At 49.2% G+C, this 20,595-nt stretch overlaps 1 protein-coding gene across 1 annotated transcript in view; it reads left to right on the plus strand.

Annotated features, from left to right (window-relative positions):
* LOC119396772 (host cell factor 1-like) overlaps positions 1–20,595 on the plus strand; it is a 71,936-nt gene that overhangs the window by 34,856 nt on the left and 16,485 nt on the right. Inside the window, 1 exon segment of the mRNA XM_049417215.1 lies at positions 13,826–14,076. Coding sequence (XP_049273172.1) covers positions 13,826–14,076 — 251 coding nt within the window.

Raw genomic sequence — 20,595 nt, forward strand, 5'->3', positions numbered from 1 at the left:
TAGAATGAATACGTACCAACTAGCTCAGCTCTCTGTTATTCTAAGTATTCCTCATCTTGTAGCTGGCCCATGACGGCAACATCATCGTCCGCACTGACGAACTCGTCGAATGTCGATCCGTATGCGGTGGCGACGCCGGACTTCTCACCGCGCTCGACTCGATTTGTGAATTCGAGTTTCGTGGCGAACGGCAAATTCTACCTCTTTGCACAAGCGATGACGACAGCGCGCCAAGAAAGTTCACAGAGCGCCAACAGGCAACACCACCAGCACGGACCACGCTGAACTCGTGGAAAAGAGGCAGCAGCAGGCAGGCAGGCACGCAAGCATAAAGAAAGAAAAAAATGGCGCTCACTTGTACCGCCTCCGCGCCTCGGAGAAAGCGCGACGGCCTCTGATTGGCTGTAAGCGCTGTGAGCAGGCCAGGATCATTTTTTGCAGGGGGGTGTTCGGCCGTGCACAGCCGGGTCTACACCACTTTTTCTAGGGTGGCGCCGGCAGTTTTCCCCGCCACCACGAGGGAAAGCCAACTTGCTGGGGCACTTTTGAGGCACATGGAGTTTGATATATCGATTGTCGTTGCTATTTTCGTTCGATGTGACAGTAACTTTTGCTATATATTCTCAATGTAAATTTACCGTGTATAGAAATTGTTCGATATACGGGATAATTTGATATAAACGGGTTCGATATAGTCGGGCTCGACTGTAGTCGACGGTGGCATCGACGAGGTGTCAGCCGAGTCCACCCACGGTGACTGCCCGACCTTCGATGCTGTCCTTCCCACAGATATGACCCTTCAGGACTACATCGCGATTGATGATTGTGTCGCAACGACTGGTCTCCTGCCCGATCAAGAAATGATTAATGATGTCGCGAACTCATCGCACCTCACGGGAAGTCTCGGAGGCTCTTTTGATATTAGAGGACGTTTGCCTGAGCACTTCCGACAGTTTGCGTGCTGTTGGCCATTTGGAAGAGTTAAGAAAAATTGTAATGTCAGCCGGAATCTGCGCGAAAATGCAGACGACCATTACAAAATACTTCAGCAAATAAAGGTATGCTTCTCCAACTTGATTTTAATGTTGTTTTTCCTGTTCATTCGTTAATTCGGCATTCGGTTAATTCGGACATTTTTTCCGGTCCTGTGAAATCCGAATTAACGAGCTTTTACTGTATTTGCTTTGTAGTCAGTTTTTGGTATTTGTGAGTTTAAGCCTTTCACAAACCATTCTGCACAGTGCTTGGACTAGTTTGAGAACTTTGCAAAACTGTTATGTATGAGCCACTGATCTCCACTAGGTTTGCTGGATGGCGCTTTGCTGCTGTCATGGCCGGGCGCGCGCACGGCCACCGGAAGTTGAAGGGCTCGTCCCGGAAGTGGGTCGTCTGCTGCGCTTGACAGCCGCCGATTAGCGTTTATTTTGGCTTGTAGTTCACACCTCATTGAATTTTTGAAGACGTAATTTTCTTCGAGACCACAAATACTATGCTGCAGAAACATGCGACGCGAATATGAAGCAGAATTTAGCAGAGAAAAAGGAAGAAAAAGGTCACTTGTGTCTTGGTTTTAGCGCACAAGGCGCAGCTCGAATGGAATTCACGCTGGCGAGCGGACACTACGACCGGTGTAAATATGCACGTCTTACAATAAACTAACAGTCGTAAAATCACTTAGCCGACAATGAACCAGCGGTCACGAAAAGACGATAAGCGAGTTCGATATCAACGCGAAAGAAGCTGACCGGCACGGAAGTTTCGGTTACGGGGCTGCTGCATGCTGAGAATAAAAATAACCTGCTGTGATTGCACTGCTTGCTCTTGTTGCAACTTTTAAAAAACGAATACATTAGAACCCTTCGCAGTACTGTAAGCAAAATTATGCAAATATATTAGTAACCAGGACGTAGCGACAGTGTTACCCAGGGTAAGTTTTGCTGGATGATTAATAATTTCTGGGGTGTTACGAGCCGAAATTACGGTATGATAATGAATCACGCTTAGAGAAGGGCTCCGAATAATTTCGAACACCTACGGTTCTCTAAGATGCACTGACATCGCACAGTACACGGACCTCTAGCATTTCGCCTCCATCGAATGCGACCGCCGAGGCCGGGATCGAACCCACGCATTTCGGGTCGGCAGCCAAGCCCCGTAGCCACACAGCCACCACGGCGACAGTTTTGCTCTAGAGGAAAAATTTATGGGTGGATGAACACATACATTGCTAGCTTTGAGGGACAATAATCCAGTCTGCACATTGGTGCCTATTGGAAACCGACAGTTTCTACTTTGATTCGCTAAGTGGTTACAGCTTTTATTGACAACTTTAGCTAATGCTGTACAGTTTACGACACAACAAGCAGGCATTTCGGGCGAAATGCGAACGACATCGGCACAAACGTTGCAGCAGCTACGCTTGCACGGCGGCCATTTGCCGAACTTCCGGGACGAGTGCTCTAACTTCCGGTGACCGTGCGCCGGAGAGCTCGAAGCGCCATCCAGCAAACCAAGTGGAGATCAGTGGTATGAGCTTGTACAGTCACTATGACAGTGGGAAGCAAGTTAAAATTTTCCAAGGGAGGCCTTGCTCGCCAAAATAAATTACGAAACTTGCGCTCCCTGTGTACTGTTTACAAATAGGAGTTCATTCTCTAGCTTTAAAAATATTGCGCAAAAAAAAACATGGCTGATCCCTTCATAGGAATCGTTGTAACATGATTGTGAAATGTATCTTCACAGAAGTAGTTGATTGTTTATTGTGCATTGATATATGAGAGCTTGTACAGTGTCTATTGGTGTGTGGCAGCTATAGCACCATTTGACGCGGACGCACTCACGTTGATGTGTAGTGGCACATCTCCATCCTGACGACCAACATTTAACCCTTGTGGTAGCTGAAGTTCATAACGTATACCTGAACACAGCATATGGTGAATCCCACAAAGATAGCATCAACAAGCACATAATAAACACTGGTACTCAATATGTACTCCTTCAAAGCGTCGACAATTGAGATGAGAAATGACAAAGCTTGCACTCCCCAGTAATACAGTGGAACCTCGTTAATGCGTACCTGCCGGGAACGCCGCGTAACTACGCACTAAACGGTAGTACGCATTAACCACAAAGTAAAGATTTGCATCTCCTCGCGTACGCCATTGCCGCCAGCAAAGAAATAAATACAGTGCCACAGCAAATATTGCCTAAAGTACCCATTGCAAAGCCTTTTCTTTCTTTTTGCCAAAGTGGAGAAAAGATTCTGGTACTTTTGCACGACCGTCCGATAGTGCCGATAGCGCGCGGTGGCGACGCCAAGCAGCATTTCGGAACTATTACAGGGTCCGGTATACACAGTGACCAACATAGCGACAGAACGGACAGTGTCGGCTTTCCGCGATATATGTGCGTGCGTCTGTACCGCGATCTGCTCATAAACGAAAACTGACGCAGTTCCATTGAAACGCGGTACGGCTGCGTGGAGGCGATCGTCTCCTGGCTAGTTGCGTGCAGCGCGTCGCCTTCTCGGCTCACGCCGTCACTGCCGGGCCGCTTGCTGTACCGCACGCGCGCATTTGTCGTGGGAGTGTTCTTCGTAGCCACTTCGCTCCAGACTGTGCACAGATGCGGCGAGTAACTTGTTCGGTTAACGCGGCGATGACGAACTTCCTGCAAGCGATGCGCACTCCGCGACGCTGTAGCGGTCCTGGCAGCGAACGGCAGCGCGTTTGGGTGGTCGCCCAATAAAAGCGTGCAGTATGGTTGCAACAGCGCTACGCTTGCTGTACCGTACGTGTGCGTTTAACGTGATAGCGTCAATGCAAAGGTTTCTCGTCGCCCGCGACCAGCAACGCTCAACTCCGCAACAGCGAGTTGCTTTCTTTTCTACAAAGCGGCGCGCGCTTGAACACGGCCCCGCGCAACGAGGCGGCAGCGATCGGCGGCCCAGCGCGTTCAGGCTGTCGCCTATTAAAAGCGTGCAGTAGGCTTAAAGTGGTGCTGCGCCGCACGCGTGCCCGAGCAGATATCTGAAGATACTTATTGTGATAAGGTTGTCGGCGATAAGTCATGCTGGCGCGTTCGTCGGTGGCCGTCACCTTCGTTCTTTCCCGCTTACCCGCAAAAGCATCGCCGCAATCGCGCGGAAGTCGGAATCAGTGATCGACCGATCTACGCACTTCTCGAAAAGACGGAAAACCTTTGGCGGCACATTGTGGCGTCGGGAAGTTCAGCGGCGCAGTAAAATTTTATGGCACAAAACGTTATCGCCGTACGCAGGGTACGCACTAACCGGTAGGCGTAGGGCGAAGTACTACGGCTTAAGCGGTCAGCGAATGCATTGGGCTCTATGGGACTCGGTCGGGGATTCGTCGCAACTACGTTTTAACCGTTAGTACGCTTAAAGCGGGTACGTATTAACGAGGTTTGACTGTAGGGTAACCTGCGCCTGTGCTTATGCATACACTACCACACTGCACTTCAGGAACGCGGGAGGCAGAGGTTTATAGCTTGAGCCGTGAATGTGCCGAGGCGTTCGGCTGGCGTGCATCTCGCTCCACAAGGCACGACATTCACCTGTGGATGTCATTGCCTTTCTGCGGCGCTTATTGTAGCAGTTCTGTCAGTCGGTGCTATCACACTTGAAGCAGTACCGTATAGGTCGACCTTTTTTTCCCAAAAATGTTGCCCATAATCAGCTATCGACCTATATTCGTGACCAAAGAATCTCGACCTATATTCGCGATCAAAGCGACCAAAAGCACCACACCTATGGCGTTCAACTGCCGCGCCTGCTGTTCTTCAAGCAGTTCCTGCTACATACGCACATTATATACCATAAAATCTGGTATCAAAACCATACCCGTTCGCCTTTTCCGACTAAGTAACTAAGAAAAAAAAGTTATTTGTGCGATAGCTGCACACCGCCTTTTCAAAGCCCCCGCGAAATGCAGCCGCTCCGCCATGTTTGCGCTGGAACCCGTGATTTCCCTAGGTAGGCCGTGTTGGGACCTAGAAAAGAAGAGAAAGAGGAAGCGGAGAAGCGACCCACTACGCACGTGTTTTTCTTCTTCTGCGGATTCTATGTCGCCATTAAAGCGATCGTAGTTCATTCTACTACGCATTGAGTATTTATTGCCGTGTGCCACAGGATTGGCTATGTCGTGCCATAACATATGGTGCCGAAACCCGGGATCTGCGGCTAATCGGCGACACGGACGGCAGCATCGACAAGAACGATTTCTCCGAGGAATAATCGTCGGTGCTTGGTAAGCCTCGTCGGTGGCCGCGACCAGCTACGTCAACGAGTGGACGCAAGCCCAAGGTTTCCTGTGAGTACACTGCAGCAATGGATCGTTTGAAGCAGAAGAGATCATCGGCACGAGCTCAGAATACCAAGATAATCAACGAGGCGACAGCTATTTTGGAAAGCGACAGCGTAGATAGAGCGACAATCATCGCATTGAAGGAGCGGCTGACATCCAGCAATGACAAGCTGAAGAAGATATCGGACGAAATGGAAGATCACATTCCAACAGAGGAGCTCACGTCTGAATACGCCGCAGCAGCAGACTACGAAGACCAAGCAGTAGCGACGCTTGCACGTCTACAGTGCCGAATCGAAGACATCAACAACGCGCAGAGAGCCGTCGACGCTGGAAATTCAGCAAGTACCGTCCATGCTCCTACGAATGTCGGCAATGCACATATTGGACCCCGCCTACCTCGACTGGAGATCAAGCCGTTTAACGGAAACATACGGGAGTGGACGGCTTTCTGGGAGCAGTTTGAAGGCACCGTGCATTCAAATGCGACACTAAGCGAGACGGACAAGTTCCATTACCTTCGGAATTACCTGAGAGGAGAAGCTGCTGCAGCAATCGCTGGATTTGCGACTACAAGCGCATGCTACGGAAATGCAGTTCAGCTACTAAAAGACAGATATGGGGATAAACGGCAAATAGAGCAACATCACCTACGAGCCTTGAGAGACATTCGATGCGTGAGACTGGCGTCTGACGTACAACAGCTGCGCAATCTATACGATCAAGTCCAGATGAACATGCATGGTCTCGACGCTCTCGGGGTGCCGACAAGCAGCTTTTCTGCGATGCTCTATGACATTCTACTGAAAGCACTACCGCAAGAGATCGTCATTTCTTTTCACCGCCAGCGCCGTATAAGTGAAGTCATGCTCCGAACATCGGTTGCTACAAACGAAGAAACAGTGTCATCGTGTCAGGAGCTCGACAGCTTGCTACAGTTTACCCGCATCGAAATCGAAAGTCGAGAGCGATCAGGGGCACAAGAATCGTCAGAACGCACTTACAACCGCAAGCATATTCCATCGGCATCTGTGCTGCATACCGCGCATACGGAAAAGCAGAAATATGGTGAGTGCTTCTTCTGCAAATCCCTGAGACATGAAACGGAGGTTTGCGACAGTTCTCTAATGCTCGAAGAGAAGAAAGATAGACTAGGCAAAAACATGAGGTGCTATAAATGCACTATACCGGGGCACCTAGCCAGAGATTGTCGAAGACGCTTACAGTGCCTTTCTTGTAAAAAAAGGCACGCAACAACTATGTGCAACCCAAACGCCAATGAAAAGAGTACTAGGAAATTGAACACAACGACCGCATGCGTTAACGAAACGCAGTCGGATCAGAACGAAAGATCAACTGCCGTAACGAGCTGCCAACTTGACGAAGGTGTACATCTTCAAACCTTTCGTTCTTGGGTGGGAAGAGAAGATAAGGCTTGCTACATAAGAGGAATCTTAGACAGCGGCAGCCAGCGTTCATTTATAAAGGAAGAACTCGCTACACGTTTGCAGCTGAAAGTAATCGGAGAAACGAAGCTGGCAATCAACACGTTTGCGTCTGAAGTACCTTCCCAACCACGACGAAGTAAAATAGTCGAAGTGCACGTGAGAAGTCAGTTTGGAGACAAAGAACAGGTCATCGAAGCTATCACGATACCAGTGATCTGTCAAGATGTCGCAGTGTCAAATACTGACTGTTCCTTTAGCAAGAACCTTCGTGAACTGAAGATGGTATTAGCGGACGAGCTTACCATTCCTATGGCGCAAGCCGAGCCTGGAATAAGTCTGCTTATTGGATCAGACCAAATATGGAAGATCATAACCGGTGAAGTCATCAGAAGCCAAGAAATTGAAGGACTAGTGGCTATTAACACTATATTGGGTTGGACACTACAAGGACCTGTGAAGAAAAGGAGCTTTGTTCAAAGCACATCCAGAGTGATGGTATGTGTATTAAGAACAGATATACGTTCACAATCGGAGATTAATGATGATCTGCAGTCCTTTTTGACTTTGGATGTTATGGGCATCTCCCCAGAGGAAGAACAGCTAACTTCTTCAACCACGTTGTCCAGGTTCCTAGAGAATATTGTCAAGAAGGATCGACGGTACGAAGTTGCAGTGCCGTGCAAAGAACCTGACATAGAATTAATTGAAGACAACTACCTCGTCGCACGTAACCGCCTTCAGAGCCTTGTACGACGACTATCAACCAAAAAAGGCCTGCTGGAACGGTGCGACCATGCCATTCGACAGTACGCTGACTCGGGACACGCGGAAGTAGTCTCCAAAAGGAAACCCAATGATGAGCGTACATATTACATGCCGCACCGAGAAGTTATCCGTGGGGACTCTCTCACTACGAAGCTGAGGGTGGTATTTGATGCCTCGTCGCATGCAAAAAGAGACCAAAAATCGCTGAATGATTGCCTACAAACCGGGCCGAACTTGAATCCTCAGCTGCTACAAGTCCTCATGCGATTTCGCTGGTACAAAGTACCAATAACTGCAGACATAGAAAAAGCGTTTCTGCAGATTGGTGTTAGACCACAAGACAGAGATCTCTTCAGGTTCTTGTGGTTTGCTGAGAAGCCGACGTTACCATTCAGGGAAGACGACATACAGGTCTGGCGAATGACAAGAGCACCTTTCGGATCGACGCCAAGTTCATTAATTCTTACAGCGACCATTCAACATCACCTCAAAACAGGTGTAGACAACGAGCAGCATGGAGTGGCCCAACTACTTGCGAAGATATTCTATGTAGACGATTTGCTGATTGGGGCGAATAACTTACAAGCAGCTGTAGAGCTTTACGCCACCACAAAGGCAATAATGAATGACGCTGGAATGCCACTCGGAAAATGGACAACAAGTTGTCAAGAGCTGCAGGACATATTCGACTCAAACGAACCAGCTATACCTAACCGCAGCGGACAAATGTCAACCACAACAAAAGTCCTCGGAATGACATGGAACATGGAGACCGACAGCCTTACTTACAGCTCTCAAAATATCTTGTCATTCCTGGAGAAGGCTCAAGATACAAAGCGCTTTCTTCTGGACCGAATCAAAGAGACTGACTTCCAGTCGTTCATCACGACACAGCGGATTAAATGGAAATTCATCGTAGATGCGGCGCTGTGGTGGGGCGGTTGGTGGGAAAGCGAAGTCGACGTCATTTCGGATGCCGAGGATGCCTGCGAAGAATCCGACAACCTTCCTTGCACATCTGACGAACATGACACTCCCGGCAGCGACTAGGGCGCTAAGTTAATTGTAAATAAAGGTGTGCTATGTTTCAATTTTCCTGTTTCTAAAAAAAACATGGGTCGACCTATTTTCGAATATTTTTTATTTCTCGTAGAGCGCTATAAGTAGGGGTCGACCTATATTCGTGCCCGACCTATTTTCGAATAAATACGGTAGGCGGTGGAGAAACTTTGTTGGGGCATGTGGAAGCTGCACTACCCTGACAACGAGCTGTCACATGATAACACGACACGAAAGGCAAAGAAAAAATGGGTGCATCGTCGATGCCAGCGCAGCCAGCGTTCTTTCGCTGGCATTGAGGCACCCGAACTGTGTCGTCACCGAATCGCTCTCTATCTGTGCTCATTAGTGTCATTGTGTAGTACTTCATTTCATCGCTCACAGACGGCGACACCGCCTAGCAAGCCAAGAGCACCATGCGAAAGAGAATATGCGAGATATATAAGGCGCGTTTGGGGAGCCTTGTACATGAGCGTCGGTGGCGCAGTGGGTAAAGCACCCAGCACCTGTTGTCGCGGACCGAGAGGTCGTGGGTTCGATTTCCAAGTGATTCGCGTCAATGAAACTATTTCTTATAGTTTTTCTTTGTCATCTGTTAGTGTACATTTTACCAACGTCATCTCCATGACATAAATACATCAGTGAAGTCTTGGTTGAAACTAGCATAAAATACTTTCGTGTTATACAGTAAAGCCCCGTTAATTCGGACTTCACGGGACCAGAGAGAATGTCCGAATTAACCGAGGGTTCGAATTATCGCGAGTACGATCAAAACACTAGAAAAATGTTTCCGCCACCACCAGACTTTTATTTCTTAAAGAAGTCGGTGATCGCGGTTTGCTTCGCGGAGGCAACGTGCAAGGAAATCACAATTTTGCTAAGTTCCTGAAGGTGGCTGTCCGCGCACACTGTGCCGTAAAGCGGCGGTCTAGCTGACGCAGCCAGGCTTGAAATATTTCGGCCGTCATCCAAGCCTTTCTATTAAAGCGGTAGTCGACAGGCAGCTGCTTAATGTTCTTAAAACATCTTGGCTTCGCAGCCTTTCCGATCACCAGCAGCGGCAGCTACTCTGTGCCGGTCATGTTCGTAGCCAGAAGAACCGTCACCCACTCTCTACTCCGTTTCCCGCCGACGCACGGGTCCCCCTTAAACACGATCGTCTTCTCAGGCAGAGCCTTAAAGAACAGCGCTGTCTCGTCAGTGTTGATAATGTTGCACGGCTCGTATGTAGAAAGGCGTGCGGAAAGTCCGGAACGCCAGGCCTGCACAATGCTTCACCGCGCACGTTGCGGAACACCAGGGGTGCTATCGCGGAACGATGCCTTATGCCATATTCTATGCTATTCTTATCATCCACCACTTGTGGCTGGCTGATCGCGTTGATAACGCGGACGGACCGTCGCCATGTTGCCTGTTGCTGATGACAGTAGCGATGCACTGCCTTTCATTGTGTATGTGCCTCCGAGATGCAAAGCTCGTTTTAAATCTCGGAGGCCATAATCCGATCTCATTACCTCGTTTTAAATCTCGGAGGCCATGATCCGATCTCGAAGTTGTTAGATGCGCCGTCGATTTCGGCTGCGAATCCGAATTATATCCGAACCGCGGCCGTGGCGGTATCCGCTGCTGCTTCCCCGTCTCGACCCGACCTCGGTCGGGAGTTCGAATTAACCGAAGCGCGGTCGAATCTGTCCAAATTAATGAGAGTTCTCAGCCATAGAACAATGCACATTTTGGACGGGACCAGGCGCCGCGTCCGAATTAACCGAAATTCCGAATTAACGGGGGTCGAATTAACGAGATTTTACTGTAATAGAAAACAGGACAATGTATGTTTGTGCAAAAGTTAATCAACTTATTGCTGTTAGTTCGTGAAAGGACGCGACGACAATGCTTGCTTTAAGGTGAAATTTCTGAAGCAGGCAAAGTCTATTCGTCAAAATCTCTCGATTGTCGATCTCCACTGTTTCTGCTGCTTGCGTACTCTGTCTCAAGATCGGTCGTCCTCAAAAGGGGTGTATGTATCCTGCAAAAGATGTGTGCTCAAGGTGAACTTCAAAAAAAAAAAAAAGAAATCCGCGATCTTTCTATATTTGTCATGTCGAGAGTCCTATGAATTTTAAACTGTGGGTGTGCGAATATTTGAAATTTCGAATATTTTTCGAATAGTGTTTGCTATTTGATTCGATTTGCACTGGAATTTTACTATTTGAACTATTCGAGCTTTTAAAGACAAATACAGTCAACGTCCGATTGAAAGTAACCCCTTCAGATTTTCAATATGCTTCACCTCATTACACTCTCGTATTGCGACAAAGCTACCTTTCAAGCTCCATTACGGTCGATTTTTGCCAAGACACAATGTCCAATGGGAAATGGTCCCTAAGTTTTCAATATGCTTCACCTCATCACACCCCGGTATTGTGGCAAAGCTGCCTTTAAAGCTCTGCTACGGTCACAAATGTACTAACTCAAGAAAACGCTGGTTCCAACATGGAGATGAAAGATGTGGCAGAGGTGGCATCCAAAATTTTGCTATTCGCACAGCTCTATTTTAAACCTCACAGTTTGGCTATACTCTGTTCCAGAAGTTCCATGCAGCTCTGTGGAAGCTACAGGCCTTCTCAACCAATCAGGAGGGCGAGCACATCTAAGTGTATCCTTCCGCGCCCTGTCGTCTGCTAGCGGCGAGCGCTGCAGCGAAAGCGGCAAGAGCGTCTCGGGACACTGTGCAACTGCGCAGTGAGATGAGCTGTAATTGTGAAAGCGGTTAAATATTCTCCTCAGCACCGTAAAAGCGCGCGTCTTCGAGATACTTGCACGATATCGCACAGGTGAACCAGGCGCCGCCATTTTGACTAAGGAGTGACTAAATCTGCCACCGCGGACTAATCACAACCCAAGACTGGGTCCTTCGCCGCGGCGCTGTGGACGCTCGGGCTGTGCGGACTACTCATAAAAGTTTAGACAGTGTCGTACCATTCCTTCGTACTTTATAAGTAAAAACATAACACATACGAGCCACAACAGCGTTATTTCTTTCGTCATTTGCATATTATAACACGTACAAGCAAGAACTCTTTCTTCAGTATCATGGAGCCACAAAAATTGTTTTATACAGAAAATGCGACAAAATCGTCATACAAATCATAGCTACAACACACAGAGAAGTCTTCAAGTAAAAATCCTCCGACAAGACCGCTTGCAAAAGTCATGCGGACAAACAACGGGCTACGTATATGGGGCACTACATCTCGCTTCGCAACAACCTGCGCTTGAGGGTCGTGTAGCCTTGGCTCTGCTGCACGGAACTTCTGGAACAGAGTACAGTGTGTTATTGTGATATGTTGGATTCAAGTACAGTTGAACCCGTTTATAACGAACTCGAAAGTGTCGCGAAAAGTGGTCGTTATATCAGTAGTTCGTTGTATATGGATTCGCCCTTAAAAACGTGCGCTTAGCGGCCAAGCCTTTTTTTTTTCTTTGCACTTTTATTAAAGTGCTAACAACCCCTTCGGTAACAAGCTAAGCCTTTTCGCGTCGCCCGCTGCGTGCTCACGAGTGAATTAACCGCCTTTGCAATAAGTGACACCATTTCACCGAAGCGCGGTACCGCGACGTGGAGCCGATCATCCCTGGCTAGTTGCGTGCAGCGCGTCGCCTACTCGGCTCGCGGAGTCACTGCCGGGCCGCTTGCTGTATGCCGTATGCGCGCGTTTGTAGTACGTTCTTCGTGCTTGCTTCACTCCGGACCGTGCACGGTTGTGGCGACTAGCCTCTTCGTTCAGCGCGGCGAAAACAAGCATTTTGCAAGCAACGCGTACTCGACGTCTCCGCGATGCTCTCGCGGCCCTGCACGACGATGCGCGGGGCACTTGAGTTGTCACGTAGTCAAACACGCAGTATATGCTCGCTGTCAATGCATCGACGTTTCTCGGTGCCCGCGCCGCTCAACAACAGCGAGCTACTTTCGTTTCTACAAAGCGACGCGCACTTGCGGTCTCGCACGACGCGGCGGCGGCGAACTTGCGAACGGCAGGCAGCATGGCGCGCTCGTACCGCCGTCAATCCGCAGTGTACGGCGTACGACACACACGCAGCCGAGCGGATATCTACAGATGACTGATAAGGTTGTCGGCTATGAGGCATAATGGCACGTTCATCGGCGGCCGTCGCCTCGCCTTCGCTCTTTTCTGATGCTTATCCGCGAAAGCATCGCCGCAATCGCGCGAAAGTCGTAATCACCGATCGACCGGTCTCTGCCATTACTGAAAAGACGGACGACCTTTTGCGGCACATTGTGGCGTCGACGAGTTTAGGGACGCAGTGAACCTTTTTGCGATGGAAAGTTATCGCGGTTATCACTTCTTGCATTTATGCCTTCTTGCGTTCCAAGGCATTGTTTGGTTCATCGCAGGCGGTCGTAACTGCAGAGAACGGCGTCAGGATAGGGTACCGTGCGAAAGCTGACCGCAAGGCTTCATGCTGCCTACTATTTTTTTTCTTCCTCACTGCCATTCTGCCACTGAAGAAACGCCTGGAAAGTGAGCGACCTCGCTCGCAGCGTCCGAAATCTGCGTGCGGTGCACGCCGATCTGGGATATCTTAGTCGCGAGCACCGTGGTCGCGAGTTAACTGGAGCGGGGCACGCGCGAGCGCGCTCCCCTGTCACGCTTTAGAAGGGATGTTTTAACTTTTTTTTCGCTTCGTATGCGCCATATTTTTACCGCGACCGTGTCTGAAGTGTTCGTTGTAAAAGTAGGAGGCTTTGAAAAATGTTCGCTATATGTGGACGCAGCATCAATGGTTAGCATAGGAAAATCGTAAGTGCACCGAAATATGGTCGTTATAACCGATAGATCGTTATATGTGGGATCGTTATAAGTGGGTTCGACTGTATATCCGTATTTTCCTTGTGCTGTGTGTAGCTCTTAAGCACAGAATGCAAGTGTTTCTCAGTTCCCAATTTTGGAACCTCATGGGGCACCATTTAGCATTGTTCAAGATTTTTGCAGGGAAAGCTGGCAGCATTACTGTAGTACTTTTAGTGGTCATAGCGTAAAGTGCCCTGCTTGTTTGTTTTATGGTGGTGTGGTTCTGCACAGCAGATGCTAATTAGTTAGTCTTTTGGTGTTAATCTTTTGGTGTGAAGTCGCTGGAACTGTGAAGTGCTGTCGCTTTCATGGCTATCATGTGCTGTGCTAATTCAAGTATGCACTTTTATTGCAGGGCCTGGTTTGACTCAGCTGACTAGCAGCAGTGCTCCTATCACAATCACCATGCCAGCTGGTCGGGGCCGGGGTGCAACTGCCGGAGGCGGACAGATTGTAGCCCTGCCGGCACAGGGGTTGTTGCCCAGTGGGGGAGCCATCACAATCCAGACCAAGCCAGGCGTGAGCCCTGCTCAGAAGGTGCTCACCATCGTGACTACAACCAGTTCGAACACTCGGCCATCCGCACCGCTCACTGTGGTTACGCAGGTACCGGAACTCTGCCTTGCCGCACGATACTGCATTTTACACTGCATTACTTTTTGTTCTTATCCTGTTATGTCCTGCCTAAGGCATGCATCCTGTGGCAGAACGGTGAAGTGGGAAAGTAGCCGGCTAACGGTGAAATTTGCTTGTCCAATTGTGTGTGACCTGCTCGAAGCTCCCAGCAAAGTTAAAGGGACATTAAAGTGAAACCATGAGTCAGTTTAGATTGATAAACTGTACCCTGAAAACTCCAATGTCGTTGATTCCACCACAATAGGTGTACAGTAAAAGCTCGTTAATTCAAATTCCACGGGAACGCTGAGCAATTTCGAATTAAACAAAATTTGAAATAATGAAAGTGAGCAAAAATGGGTGGATTTCGGGGGTGGGTGCACGAAAAATATTTATTGGCCAAAAAAGTCGGTGATGACCATCTGCTTCTTTTCTCTGAATGCCACAGCTGCGGCTCTCTGTTCCAGCGCGCGGACGCGGCGCAGGGAATCCTCTTCACCCTCTTCAAAGCTGAAGAAGAGACGCGCCACATTAAGTGCCTCCATCACCGCAGAAGCTGACGGGCGCACAGGCGCTTCGTCATCTTCGTCTTCCTCACCTTCTGGCTCTTCAGCAACAGGCTGCGCACCGGCTACTTGAGCGATAATGTCCTCATCAGTCAGGGCACCACACACCGATGCACCGGTGTCAATTCAACATAATCGGCAAAACGTACGCCCCGAAGAGTGTCGCGCAATGCCACTGGCATGAGCTCCTCAGCCCCGTCCACGTCGACGTCACAACTATCCTGCGCACTTCCAGCTGCAAATCCACTGTGGCGGAAACAGTTTGCGATTGTGGTCGCGGTCACCTGTTCCCATGCGCGCACCAACATGTGCATGGCAGTGAGCAGCGTAATGCCGAAGTCCTTCCTGTCGCCCGCGCACAAAATCATTCTCTCCAGCATGTGACGCCTATAAAAGCACTTGATGTTCCTTATCACACCCTGGTCCATTGGCTGTAGGGCCGCAGTCGTATTTGCTGGAAGGAACACTAACTTGTTGCTCTCAGCTCAACGTCGACTTTGTGCGCCGAACAGTTGTCGACGACAAGAAGAACGCATCTGCCGCCCAGTTCCATTCGCCTGTCGAATTTCAGTAGCCACTTCCTGAATAGGTCACCTGTCATCCAGGCTTTCTTGTTTGCGGCGTACTCCGTCGGCAGTGACCGAATGTTTTTGAAGCACCGTGGCTTGAGTGCTTTGCCAATCACAAAAAGGGGGACCTTTTCCGTACCGGTCATATTTGCGGCGACCAGAACAGTGACACGCTCTTTGCTGCGCTTGCCGCCGGCACAGCTGTCTCCCTTGTAGGTGATCGTCTTGTCTGGCTGCAACTTGAAAAATAACGCTGTCTCGTCAGCGTTAAACACATCCAGTGGTGAGTAGCTCTCCAAGTACTGCTGCAGGGTGTCGCTTCTCCAAGTAGCGCATGTTTCGGCGTCCACTTCCTTTGCCTCGCCGGATAACGTGCGGAATACGAGATTGTGCCGCTCCCTGAAACGATGAAACCATCCCTCGGAGGCGACAAAGTCTTCAATGTCCAAGCGCAGGGCGAAATCGGCTGCCTTGGCCATGATGATAGGGCCGCTCAATGCGATACTCTGGGCTCTCATTTCTTTAAGGGGGGAAGAGGCACTTTGACATGAAGCATCTTTTTATTTAAGTTAGGATGATAAAAACTTCGGTGATCATGTATTTACAGGTGTAAATATCAAATATGAACTCAGTTTTTATGTAGCCCTTATGACAATTTTTTTAATTAATCATTCATTAAAATTTCGTTTATTCACCTTTTTAATAAATTGGCTACTCGGATCCTGCTGAATTAAATGTCATTGCATTCTACAGTTATCAAAGAGTGCAAAAAGCAAATTTTATGGTTCTAGCTTTCCTACAACAAAAGTTATGAAGCTTCAAAATCCGCCATTCGATTACCGAGAAAATGTATTTTTGTTATTTTCTCTCTTGTAAAAACGTACGCTTTTCTATAGTACCATATGACACTTTGTTGCACTCACTAAACATCCAGCTTTTCAGTAATACAAAAATGATCAAAGTCGAGTGTACCAAAGCTGAGAAACGCTCGCTAAAAGAATGAAAGGTGGCCAAAAAATTGAAACTGAGAAAAAAGCAAAAAACAAAACTCTGTATCTTCAAGGATCGCTACACAAGTAAAAATGCTTTACTTTGCAAATAAATGCCTTAGAAGACACCAGGAGAGTAGCTTATCACATTTTCCAATCGAAAAGGCCCCAGTGCATGTCATTTCAAGCAGTTTGTTGATTGCGGAGAAGTCGACGATGCCGTAGTTAGCCGCCGACAGGTCAGAGCCCTCGCACGCTGTGGCGAGCGTGCGCAGCTTGCGCTCGCTAGCGGAAGTTGCCGATAAGCCGGAGATCTTATCTTCAGTCTTTTCCTGCTGGTTGCGCACGATCGGCACTAGTCAAGAACGTCGTGTCGATCCTTCTACCACGCTTCCTATCACTGACGTCGTCTAGGCGGCCGCCGACACAGGTGAAGTTGGCATTTCGACCGATGAATCGCGTTCCGCCACCACGCCGTGATCTCGCTTTTTTTTTTTTTTTCGAATTTATGAGCGCTGCGCAACTTTCGATATGGCTTCGCCACGATCAAAGTTCCAAAACGCGGCCGAGAGCGTAGGCCTAATTCACTCCCGGCGGCTGCGGCGCAGTTCGTCTAGCTCGCTTGGCGCCGTGCCAGTAAGCCGCCGCAACGTGCAGTCTTTGCTGAGGATGATAAAAACGCCTGCTCCAGTTTCTTGTCAGCTTGCGCGGGTTGGAACTTTACGGACGTAAATCGACGAGAACAACACAGTTATACTACGGCGACATCAACTTGCCGCTTTGCGTGCACTGTAGCAGACAGCACGGGAGGCCCGACGAATCGGAAGGTGTTATTTAGTCACGTGGGCTCACTGTGCCAATAGGCTCACGCGGAGGGGCCTTTTTTTGGCGCGGATTTTCTATGTGAATTCTGAGTGGACGGAAACAAGGGCGGCGGGATATTCAAGAAAAAGTGCGGCTCTTTCGAATGCAACCAAGATGATTGCCGTAGGTAACGTAGAACGGCAACAGCGCGGCGCTGAATAAGCCCGTTCTTTACGCGTTCATCGCTAAAACTTTAGCTCGCTGATGGCACATAAAATGCTGTCACGGCTAAAATACTGATCTAAGACGCATGAAAATTGGTGAGGTTATGCATCAGTAGCGGCAGAATCCAAATAAAACATTTTCAAAAATTCGATTTTTTTTCTGATTTTCGGTCTCAAAGACCCGCTTCCCCCCTTAACCCAGATAATCAAAACTGACTCGAGTTCCGGGAACTTCGCTGTCCTTAGCCTTTTTCGACTGGCGCCAAAATCCTCGGCTTCATAGGCGTTTTCAATGGCCGTCCTGTTGCGTATGTAGGTTGACAACGTGCTCGGAGGTATGCCGTGCTTTCTCGCAATTTCGTATTTGCTCGAGTTCCCTTGGTCAACCTCTCGCAAAATCTCCACCTTCTCCTTGACAGTCTTCGCGCAGTAGTTTCCCCACGGCATCTTGCAACTTCGATGCGGAATAAGATGGCTTGACGGCGTGAACGAACAACGTGCTCGAGGAACAAAGTGACGCTGCCGGGTGCGGCCTAGGACTGCTAGGACTACTCCGCCGACTCCTCAGCGTCCCGCGGGTCCCGCGTATACAAGTGGCGCCAGGCGCTGAGATAGCGAGAGGGCTACGGAAAAAAAAAAAAATTGCTCCCTGGATTTCGGAGGCCATACTTTGCTCGGAGGCCACTTGAAGCTCGAAAAAACCGGTCGTGCCACCTATCGTTCGGCCGTAAAAGCTTCCACTAGTGTTTGACGATGATGACGCTCGGCGGCGCGCGCTTCGAATTATCCGTAGAGGCGGCAATTTCTGTTCGAATTAACGAATCGTTTTACACATGGTCTCCTATGCACTGCGGACCGGACTGCGGCAACCATTTCGAATTATCCAAAATTTCGAATTAATGAGGTGTGAATTAACGAGCTTTCACTGTATTATTAGAGGGGAAAATCTTAGTAAAAGATTAAGTTTTAAATTCCACACGTGACATCACTAGGCTTGTGCGAATATTCGAGCACTTCGAATATTCGAATGAATAATACAGTATTCGAATTCGCTTCGAGTCGAATTTAAATTATAGAAAATTTCGAAGTACAGTCGCCGACCGGTAAATCGGACACCGATAATTCGGACATGCTCGGTAATTCGGACAGTCACGCGGCACCGCCGTTGATCCCATAGAAGTAATGTGTAAAGACGACCGATATTTCGGACAGCTGCGAGATCTACATTCGATAATCCGGACCCTGTCCGAGACTGTCGCGCACGCCGAATCGCCAGCCATTATCTCCTCCGGCACCCGTACCGTACAAAGTATGGCCTCAGAGATCAAAACGAAAGCTAATTGGTGATCTATGAGGCTCTATTTCGATCGCTACTTTATGCCTCAATTTGCGATTTGAAATGCCGATCTTGGAGGCACTGGTCAACTGTGGGAAATCCTATCGACATCGCGGACATCCTACATTCCGGTTCCTGTATATCGCCGCCATTCTGTCGAATGCGTCTGCGGTGAAGCGTTCTGCGCGCGCGTTCATTTTTATCTTGAGACTTGCTTTATTTTACGCTCTGCTGTCTCAAAAGATCTGAGTTAAATGGCGCCAACGGTGCTCTCACAGCCAGCGCGGAAGGCCGCGCCGATGACAACGAAACGCGGCAGATACAGTCAACTGCCGATTTTCCGGACATGCTCGAAAATTCGGACGTTTTCACGGCACCGTCACTAGCCCCATAGACGTCAATGGCCAAGAACGTCGGAAATTTCGGACGCTAAAACTCTTCGGCGTCCGATTTTTCAGACTTTCTGCCCAAATTGCAGGTCCGAAAGGCAATAATTGAAGCCCCCACCTCTGCCGCGTCTATCATCTCGTAGGTTCGAACCAGCGCTTTCGCGAGTCGACCTGCTTGCGACAGTAGCAGAGTCCGAAAGTCAGCTTTGTCGCGGTGCCGACGTGTTGTGGGGTGAAGCGGACCGGAAATTCAAAGGGGCCGCTACCACGGCGCCGTGCGGCGATGTCTTACGGATAAGCAGTGGAAATGCACGGAGGCGTGATGGCGGCAGGTGGCAAACGCGCCAGTACGGCTCAATAGACGTCAGACTCTGGAGTTTCCAAGATGTGTGGCGCCACCTGTCGGAGAAGTATCGAGTAGTGCATAGACCGACTCTCTCGCACAGTTTGCTATGGGACCAGGTGCAACTAGCGAGTGCGAAACCACGATTGAGCTTAATATCGCGTGTGTTTGCGCATTTAGCACTCAGAACGAAAGCTGTGAATTGCTCTCCGCTAGTCGGACGCGCCTTTGAACCGTCGTGAAGTGCTTGCTGGATCACTCGCCTGAACAACGGCGAAAACAGCAGCAGACGAGAGCCCTCCGCACGCTACGAAGAAACGCCGCAAAAGACGCACTGTTGCGTTGTGAATTGCCACGGACGTAAAAGAATGAATAACAACGTTCAGTTTTACCGATTTCCATAGTTGTCGTACGAAGAAGAAAGGCGATAGCGCTGGATACGGGCCGTTGCGAGCGTGTTGGGTAAGCGAAGTACCCGCGTTCGCCACAGCCGGTGGCATGAATGTGTGGCTCTGCTGTTGTTTTGCGTAGCCCTGATGCAAAACCGTGGTAACCTTGACTATGAAGCTCAGCAGAGGCTCTGACCGCGGTGCTTGTCGTGTAACACGACGTGAGCAGCTAGAGGCAGACTGGAGACGCGTGATACGCACACCGCGACGAGTTGGTCGTCACAACACAGCATCGCGGACGTATGTACGTACGTTTTGAAGGCTCAGAGTTCTGGTTCTAACTAGCTAACACCACGTGCGTCATACAAGTAAATCGCAGAATGTTGGTCGTGACCCCCTTCAGGTTTGTTTCGCCCGTGTCCTCCGCGGGTGCCGTAGGTATCTCGAAGGCCACGGTTTTGCTTTTGGTTGTACCCCGCGAAAGTGGACATGCACGTATCCCCATTTGCAGTACATGCAAACGGAAGACTACCATCAAGAGACCATTTGAGGATGCGTAATAAAACACTCCAATGCACAGGAAGCGAGAGATGAATTAAGGGAGAATGCAACTGAAAAGGCGAAAATCGCCGGAGCCATTCGCCCCTGATGAACCGAGTTTTGTACCACTGATCGTAGGATGCACAGCTAAGTAAATTGATCGTGTATGTAGGTACTTTATCGCTGTGGCATGCGTATATACCCGATTTTAACGCATTTAGGCTCTAGAGAACGGATGTCGGAGGGCTTGCCTCGAACTCGGTGTCGTGTGATGCTCGCTTGTACTTGCGAGTTGCAGCGCGCGGGAATAACTAAAACTTATTTTGCATTTGTACTCGCAGTTCGCTTTGATCAGCTTCCT

Source organism: Rhipicephalus sanguineus, chromosome 6 (assembly GCF_013339695.2).
Source record: "Rhipicephalus sanguineus isolate Rsan-2018 chromosome 6, BIME_Rsan_1.4, whole genome shotgun sequence".
In the NCBI taxonomy this organism is placed as follows: Eukaryota; Metazoa; Arthropoda; class Arachnida; order Ixodida; family Ixodidae; genus Rhipicephalus; species Rhipicephalus sanguineus.